Here is a 9,229-nt window from a genome sequence, read left to right as displayed (position 1 = left end):
CCTTCATTTTCAAACTAACTTGTGCTGCACATCGGCATGAACGACCCCAACGTCTCAGAGACCCAATATTACCAGACGGGGAGTTGGGCCCTGTTCATATACGTCTAGAACATGAATCATTCCTTCTTTCCCTCCTTAGCAAGGATGGATCAGACAGAGTAATAAAGTACAGTAGAAACCTTGCTTTCACAGATCAGAGATGTTCAAGACAGGAGAAATGCATTTCTAAAGTCTTAAAACAGTGCCCCATTATCCAGCCAGAGAGGCTAGTCCACAACAAGAAGGGTCAACACACACTTGTAAAAGGACAAGCCGTGCAGCTGATGGATTATTAGGGTCATACTCCATACCAAAGACAACCAGGAGAAATGGAGTTGGTACATCAATAGTCCCTCTATCCTAACTAGATAAAGCTTTGCGGCTTTACATGAGGCTAAAAAGCAAAAGAGGGAGACAGATCTTTTCCTCGAAGTGACAAAAAATAACCTATTCCAGCGTGCAAAGCTATCTAAGCCAATACCTCCCATCTAACTTGCTAGCTTCAGGAGGACCAGTTAGCTTGTTTGATGAACCAAATTACATATTCATCAGGTATTTACCGTTCATAACCAAAGGTCCTCCTGTGACTATGCTAACGACAGAACCTTCTCTGGAAGTTGTGCGTGGAGGCAACCATGTGAGTAACCAAGTTGCCCTAAGTAAAGTTATTCTACAGTACAGTCTTAACGAGTAAGAACAAGTAAAATTTACAGAGTAGTTTCCCATCCCACCCGCTACAAGGAAGATAAAGCGGGAGAGTCTACAACCCACACAAGTGGCTCAGGTAGTGCAGCTCATCCAGGATGGCACATCAATGCGAGCTGTGGCAAGAAGGTTTGCTGTGTCTGTCAGCGTAGTGTCCAGAGCATGGAGGCGCTACCAGGAGACAGGCCAGTACATCAGGAGACGTGGAGGAGGCCGTAGGGGGGCAACAACCCAGCAGCAGGACCGCTACCTCCGCCTTTGTGCAAGGAGGAGCACTGCCAGAGCCCAGCAAAATGACCTCCAGCAGGCCACAAATGTGCATGTGTCTGCTCAAACGGTCAGAAACAGACTCCATGAGGGTGGTATGAGGGCCCGACATCCACAGGTGGGGGTTGTGCTTACAGCCCAACACTGTGCAGGATGTTTGGCATTTGCCAGAGAACACCAAAATTGGCAAATTCGCCACTGGCGCCCTGTGCTCTTCACAGATGAAAGCAGGTTCACACTGAGCACGTGACAGACGTGACAGTCTGGAGACGCTGTGGAGAACGTTCTGCTGCCTCCAGCATGACCGGTTTGGAGGTGGGTCAGTCATGGTGTGGCATTTCTTTGGGGGGCCGCACAGCACTCCATGTGCTCGCCAGAGGTAGCCTGACTGCCATTAGGTACCGATATGAGATCCTAAGACCCCTTTTGAGACCATATGCTGGTGTGGTTGGCCCTGGGTTCCTCCTAATGCAAGACAATGCTAGACCTCATGTGGCTGGAGTGTGTCAGCAGTTCCTGCAAGAGGAAGGCATTGATGCTATGGACTGGCCCGCCCGTTCCCCAGACCTGAATCCAAATGAGCACATCATGTCTCGCTCCATCCACCAACGCCACGTTGCACCACAGACTGTCCAGGAGTTGGCGGATGCTTTAGTCCAGGTCTGGGAGGAGATCCCTCAGGAGACCATCCGCCACCTCATCAGGAGCATGCCCAGGCGTTGTAGGGAGGTCATACAGGCACGTGGAGGCCACACACACTACTGAGCCTCATTTTGACTTGTTTTAAGGACATTACATCAAAGTTGGATCAGCCTGTAGTGTGGTTTTCCACTTTAATTTTGAGTGTGACTCCAAATCCAGACCTCCATGGGTTGATAAATTGGATTTCCATTGATTATTTGTGTGATTTTGTTGTCAGCACATTCAACTATGTAAAGAAAAAAGTATTTAATAAGATTATTTCATTCATTCAGATCTAGGATGTGTTATTTTAGTGTTCCCTTTATTTTTTTGAGCAGTGTAGTTCTGTAGAAATCCAAATGTTACATTGTCCTTTAAGCGACTTCCCCTCATATATAAATAAAGGTTTGGCACGTGTGTGAGTATTGTCTTCATCTCACATAGAAGGATCTTATTAATGTAAACTGATTACAAATGTTATGGACAAAAGGCAATTCTTCTTTTCAAAACGCAGAGGCATGAATGTATCACCACAATTTTTGTGATTGATCATCATTCCTTTCAAAAATGACAAGACAAAACTGCATTGTTAATCATTAATTTATTTAAAAACAAAACAAAAAAATGTACTCACAACTGTGCTTGAATATTGTTTTTGTTCTATGGAAGCAGGAACATAAAAAGAGTGACATGTTTTTTTTAGTAGCTGGTGACTCTTCCTATGGTAAACTTGTGTTCTTGTAAGAAAATAATGACCTTTTGTTTTTAACGAGTTACTACTCTTACAGTGAGTTCTTTTAGTGGCCATGCTACATGGGCCTCAGCTAACATGCACAACATACACCAACAAAAAAAAAACTACAATGTATTAAAAGGCATCATGCTCAAAGAATACAGTTAAGGTTTATTGTCTACAAAAGGTTAACGTCGTTTGTATGCATCCTTTTGGCATCAACATGTTTCCCACATTAGTGACATGATTCAACCACCATGTGCCAAAACTAAACATGTTTGAGTGCCGATTGAGCGAGAGTCTTCCAATTAACACATCTATTTGGGGGAAAGGTAAGATACAGAAGTAACAAACCCAACTTGGTTTCCTACTATCACACACACACACTAGTCTACATCTCTCAGGTTAAGTATAGAGTTCACATTTAGGTACCTATGAAATTGATGGCGACCAGCGGATACATGCACAAAGCCTTGTCTCAATTTGGGCGTGCCACAGGGGTGAGTTTGACTAACTTACAGAATCTGGGTTTATTATTGCTTTAAATACTGGTCTCTTGGAGAGACAGTCTGTACCGAGAGAGTAGATCGTTAGCTGTGATTGTGTTCTTATAGTGTGCGCTGCACACCGGTGTCCACATTCAATATCTGTACCGTGTGGCACCTAGCAAACAAGTTGCTACGAAAGTGTATTTCCCCATGTGTGGTTCCCAAAAGAAACATCCAGGCCCTGGCAACACCAAGTTTCAAAATGAGGATTTGATGCTCTGTGCTCATTTAACTCCCCTTGCGAGCCTCTGCTATTCAATGGCGTCAACTCTATCCTAATGAATACTGAAGACGTGCAATTCAAATGGAAAATGACAGTCCATATCATAATGCAGAGTTGCATTCAGGTCCAACATTTTTAAACAACCGACACCAACGCAGAGTTCCAGTGTTTAATCTAAACAGTTTTACACAACTACACTATAAATACAGGGAAATGGAATCTGCTACATTTGACATTGACTCAAGCTCAGCTTAAAGCATTGAAACTAATTTTGATGAGTTACATATCACTGTGCCTTTGCAGACCATGATTCCCAAATTAATAAACAATATCACAATAGGGATTATACACAAACCCATATTTCTCCACCTTAACACCCTACAACACCAAATTAGTATATTTCTTCAAATCAAAATTGGTAGCAATAGTGTAAACTAGACTGGTCTTGAGACGTTCCGTTTTGTCATCTCTCTAGTTCATCTTTTTCAACGTTTATGTCGTCACAGCCATCCCTTGCACTTTCATTGGCTTCCCCTCTGCTCCCATTACCTCAAACCTTCATTTTCAAACTAACTTGTGCTGCACATCGGCATGAACGACCCCAACGTCTCAGAGACCCAATATTACCAGACGGGGAGTTGGGCCCTGTTCATATACGTCTAGAACATGAATCATTCCTTCTTTCCCTCCTTAGCAAGGATGGATCAGACAGAGTAATAAAGTACAGTAGAAACCTTGCTTTCACAGATCAGAGATGTTCAAGACAGGAGAAATGCATTTCTAAAGTCTTAAAACAGTGCCCCATTATCCAGCCAGAGAGGCTAGTCCACAACAAGAAGGGTCAACACACACTTGTAAAAGGACAAGCCGTGCAGCTGATGGATTATTAGGGTCATACTCCATACCAAAGACAACCAGGAGAAATGGAGTTGGTACATCAATAGTCCCTCTATCCTAACTAGATAAAGCTTTGCGGCTTTACATGAGGCTAAAAAGCAAAAAAGGGAGACAGATCTTTTCCTCGAAGTGACTAAAAATAACCTATTCCAGCGTGCAAAGCTATCTAAGCCAATACCTCCCATCTAACTTGCTAGCTTCAGGAGGACCAGTTAGCTTGTTTGATGAACCAAATTACATATTCATCAGGTATTTACCGTTCATAACCAAAGGTCCTCCTGTGACTATGCTAACGACAGAACCTTCTCTGGAAGTTGTGCGTGGAGGCAACCATGTGAGTAACCAAGTTGCCCTAAGTAAAGTTATTCTACAGTACAGTCTTAACGAGTAAGAACAAGTAAAATTTACAGAGTAGTTTCCCATCCCACCCGCTACAAGGAAGATAAAGCGGGAGACCATAGATAAGTTCACGGAAAATGAAAGGCTAGCTATGCTGATCTTATGCCTTATGTAACTCGTATGACAGGTTTGAGGAAGTGTGCTCTGATGCGTAACATTCATGTAGATGTTGGGTAAACGCACACATCGGATCCCCCACCCCCGTACCCAAAAATGATTCACGACAAAGTCAAAGTATACATTGCAAGAGCCTTGTATGCCATTTAAGGCTTCCAAGTACATTTAGTAATATACAACACGTGTTGTTTTAGCAACACTAAAATCAGTTATTACATTTGAATCATTTTGTAAAAAGGGTGCCAGCGCTGCAATGACCTACTTGGCTGCACTGTAACCTTTGCATGACTACAGTTTTAATACCTAAACTACATTCTCTCGTGCATGAAAAGGAAGTGCTGGATTTTGCAAGGTATCGTAATGCTTCATGACTCTTGGGAAGAGTATTTATTATTATTCTTTTTAAATATTGTGCAGCAATTAATATTTGTTCATATCAGCTCTCTGCTTTAGTTACACATTGAGAAATTCTAATTCCATTTCGGCAGATGTAAAACACTAACAAAATGTTTTACATGTAGCTACATTGCTGTTCCAAATGGCTATGGAAATCATACAACTAGGTCTTAACACCAGGAATTCATGTTGAACAGCGGTAAGTGCCTTGGAATTTGAGCCACATTTGCCAATTCAGTCAGGAAAAAAAAAGTTTGCGCGACGAGTCTGCCGATTGTCAGACATCAAAGTGGCCCATGTTCAAGGTAACACAAGGGGCAAGTTTCATGTGGTGGTTGCACCAGAATGCCCTTTCATTCATACAACATAGAAAAATAACAACACAGGAGGTTAAAGTCTTTAGAGGTCTACAGAACCATGGGCTGCCTGCTCACTGTAGATATGCCCATGGACTAAACTTGAGATGAGTAACACTTGTATATAGTGAGTTCTTTGACTTGCATGCTTTTTAAAATTTTTATAGTCTTCATTATGTCCGTTTCTAATACGTGGTTTCAGTTTCTAACGTATGGATAGGGGCCTAGCAATGAGCAAATGTTCTACATGCATTCTGGTGCAAAAAAAATGCCCTCTGCCTCTTATTTATTTATTTATTTTTTTACACCAAAGGCATTGTTTTTTTGTGTTTGTAAAGATGACATTCATTTACTGGACTGAGAGAAAAACAATATGATTAGTCCAACGAAGATGAATAAGTATTCCTATAGTTAAATGACCAATCCAATTAAAAACTGACTTTCACTGAAGGACGATTATAGAGTCAGATGAGGGACAGTTTTGTTTTTTTTCCTTTCAATCTAGCTGCACAGTTCTACAGGTGGAAGGGTCTCAACTGGAGGAGGAAGACTGACTTCAAGTCTCTTCTGGCTAATAGTGGTTTCACGAAAGGCACTTCCTGGTAAAGCTTTCCATAGAGTAGCACCTCTGATTGGTTAGAACTAGCCAGTAAAAGCCCTTGTGGAGGGGAGACAGGGTGGGTGGAGCTCGGTGGGAAGGTTGTAGGTCACAGGAGGGTGAAGCCCAGGATGTAATGCAGGAGCTTGTTCCGATTCGCCTGAGGTAGGAAGGTGCTGCTCAGCTCCACCAATGACACATGGTTCTCCCGCCTCTCCTTCAGGACCTGCAGCCATTTAAATTAGATAACACCAGAGATGGACATAAAAAAAACCACATTTGAACAGCTTTTTGGAATTGAGATTAGAATATCAGCAGAGTTTGTTCTGCAGTGAGCCACCACTGAGTTTAGTGCGTAGATCTTTTCAGAAGTTGACTAACAGAAGACAGTCTTCAGAACTACCAAAACAGAGGGAGGATGGATGCTACATGCTAGAATCTAGCGGTCTCTCACCCCAAGTTCCTTAAACGTTCTCACGGTGTTCTTCACGAGGTAGTGTGTCGCACTTTCACCTAAGAGAAGAGAACAGAAGAGGAGAGAGAATCTTATTTCAGGTTGTTTGTCCTGGCTAAGATGATCAACCTCGGGGGCTGTATGTAGTAGTCTCAGAGTAGTGCCGATTTGGGATCAGTTTAGCCTTTTAGATGACAATGAATTAGAGTCCATAGACGTTGGGAGCTGACCCTAGATCAGCACCCCTACTCTGAGAAGCTTCATACTTATGGCCCCAGGTCTGAACATTAGTATTAAAAGTATTAAAAAGTATTAAAAGCCTTCCCTGTAGCTCAGTTGGTAGAGCATGGTGTTTGCAACACCAGGGTTGTGGGTTCGATTCCCACGGGGGGCCAGCACAGAAAAAAATAAATAAATAAATAAATGTATGAAATGTATGCATTCACTACTGTAAGTCGCTCTGGATAAGAGCGTCTGCTAAATGACAAAAAAAAAAAAAAAAAAAAAAAAAAGGGGATATTTGGCAGCATTACAGTGTACGATTTGCAGAGCCCCCCCGAGGTCTTTATCTGGTAAAAGCCACAGTACAGAAAATAAAATGTCAAACAAAGGTTCGTACCGTAGGCGGCCACTCCCTTCTCGGTGCGTGTGAGCAGGTATCGGAAGAGCTGCTGCGTGTACTCGGGCTCGGCCATGGGCTGGCTCAGGCTGTGGACAAAGATGGCCGCCCCGCTGTAGGCCTCCAGTACGGGGCTGAGGAGACGCTGCAGGAAGACAAAGAACTCCTGGTGCTCGGGGGATAGGCTCACCTGTGGACACACACAGCAAATGGTCAGAGATGTATTTTTTTTAAAGTTTGACACAGCTCAGGATTGTTGTGGACAAAACAGCAGCAGAAACACTGGACCTGGTGCATAAAGGTGTAGGCAATATCAGCGTGTGTAAGGGTGTATGTAGTAGGAGTTTAATGTAAGGGTGTATGAGTCAAGGTATAATTGCAGAATAACAAAAGGGCTGCATCCTATTCGATATGGATAAAAAGTAATAGCACAATAAATTGACATTTTGCTCAATAACAATGCAGCAGTTACTTCCTATTATCGCCAGGGCTCTAGACTAACTTTTTCCACTACCATTTAGTAGTAAGACAAGAAAGAAGTTAGCTATTTGAGCTAACATGATCAGGGAAAGCATGATTGATGTGTAACAAGTCAAAATAGGATCCAGATGGATCCGATTTCTTTTTGGCTCTTTAGAGATTAATATGCCTGCATCTTTTTTAGGCTATTTACCACCTGAAGAAGTGGGAACTAAAAACACATTAGCTAGATAGAGTGAGAGAGCCGACAGCTCAGTGGCGACGCGTCATTCAGGGCAAGTTGGTCTCAGCCGCACCACCATGCAGCAGATACATCGGTTTTGCATGCAATTCTGGCATTCATTCAGGCCACAACATATATCAGTTAGCAAACATGTTTCAGTTTTTTTAATTGCTTGAATAATAAAATCATACACGGCCGCTTCCCAGTTGTACTGACGTTTTGGTACATTTTCTTTGAGTAAGGCAGCTCCTGTATTCAGCTATTTCAGCCTCTTTTGAAGCTGTTACGGAGGGGCTAGCCCTCAGTTTTTCTCCGGTTGCGCGTGATAGGATGCGTGTAATTGGAGCATGCTCAAGGGATTCAGGTGGGTGAGTGAAGGATAGTGTGTGACTGCAGCACATACTGGGAGGTCCTGGCAGCTTTAGCCCCCTTGGGGTGCTGCCATAGAGTTAAATAAGAACTGCCCCACATAAAAAGCCTCAAGGTCATTGGCCACAGATAAATGCACATCTTATCTCTGGTAGCTTTGATTGAACTGAACTTCATATTTGTTTATCACTTCTTATTCAGCTAGCTGAAAAGTCATCATAGATTTTATATTTGCATGTAAAAATATATAAAAAAATAATAAATAAAATATCAGCCACCGCGGCAGCTACAGGGCAGATACTTTCTTTGGTCGGCAGCAGATTAATGCACAATTGTCCACGTGTATGGCGTCGTGTGGGCGAGCGGTTTGCCGATGTCAGTGTTGTGAACAGAGTGCCCCATGGTGGCAGTGGGATTATGGTATGGGAAGGTATAAGCTATGGACAACGAAAACAATTGCATTTTATCGATGGCAATTTGAACACACAAAAATACCGTGATGAGATCCTGAGATCCATTTTTCTTTAAGGTATCTGTGACCAACAGATGCACATCCATTTCCAGTCATGTGAAATCCATATATTAAGGCCTTGTGATCCTGTGTAGCTCAGTTGGTAGAGCATGGCGCTTGCAGCGGCAGGGTTGTGGGTTCGATTCCCACGGGAGACCAGTACGAAAAAAGTATTGTTTATGTACTCACTACTAAGTCGCTCTGGATAAGTGTGTCTGCTAAATGACTAAAATGTAAAGAATTTATTTTATAGACGAATTTCCTCATGAACTGTAACTCAGTAAAATCTAATTAAATTAGCTATATCTATCAAAAATATAAATGCAACACATACATACACCACATGGACATAAGCATGTGGACACCTGCTCATCGAACATCTAATTCCAAAATCATTCATATGGAGTTGGTCCGACTTTGCTGCTATAACAGCCTCCACTCTTCAGGGAAGGCTTTCCACTAGATGTAACATTGCTGCAGAGACTTGTATCCATTCAGTCAGCCACAAGAGCATTAGTGAGGTTGGGCACTGATGTTGGGCGATTAGGCCTGGTTCGCTGCCGGCCTTCCAATTCATCCCAGAGGTGTTCGATGGAGTTGAGGCCAGGGCTCTG

The 9,229-nt window shown here is 42.8% G+C and overlaps 1 protein-coding gene across 1 annotated transcript in view; it reads right to left on the bottom strand.

The window, feature by feature from the left end:
* Positions 1 to 2,276: 2,276 nt before the first annotated feature.
* The window catches only part of gpam (glycerol-3-phosphate acyltransferase, mitochondrial), a 46,701-nt gene continuing 39,748 nt past the window's right edge, over positions 2,277 to 9,229 (bottom strand). The window contains exons 19-21 of the mRNA XM_014158745.3: positions 7,033 to 7,222; positions 6,414 to 6,472; positions 2,277 to 6,185 (exon numbers count right to left, since the gene is read on the bottom strand). Of these exons, the coding sequence (XP_014014220.1) occupies positions 6,069 to 6,185; positions 6,414 to 6,472; positions 7,033 to 7,222 (366 nt within the window). The 3' untranslated portion in view covers positions 2,277 to 6,068. The remainder of the gene's footprint in view (positions 6,186 to 6,413; positions 6,473 to 7,032; positions 7,223 to 9,229) is intronic.

Source organism: Salmo salar, chromosome 19, assembly GCF_965601325.2.
Source record: "Salmo salar chromosome 19, fSalSal1, whole genome shotgun sequence".
In the NCBI taxonomy this organism is placed as follows: domain Eukaryota; kingdom Metazoa; phylum Chordata; class Actinopteri; order Salmoniformes; family Salmonidae; genus Salmo; species Salmo salar.
The sequence above is the reverse complement of the archived record's forward strand: the minus strand, read 5'-3'. Positions and strand labels throughout refer to the sequence as shown.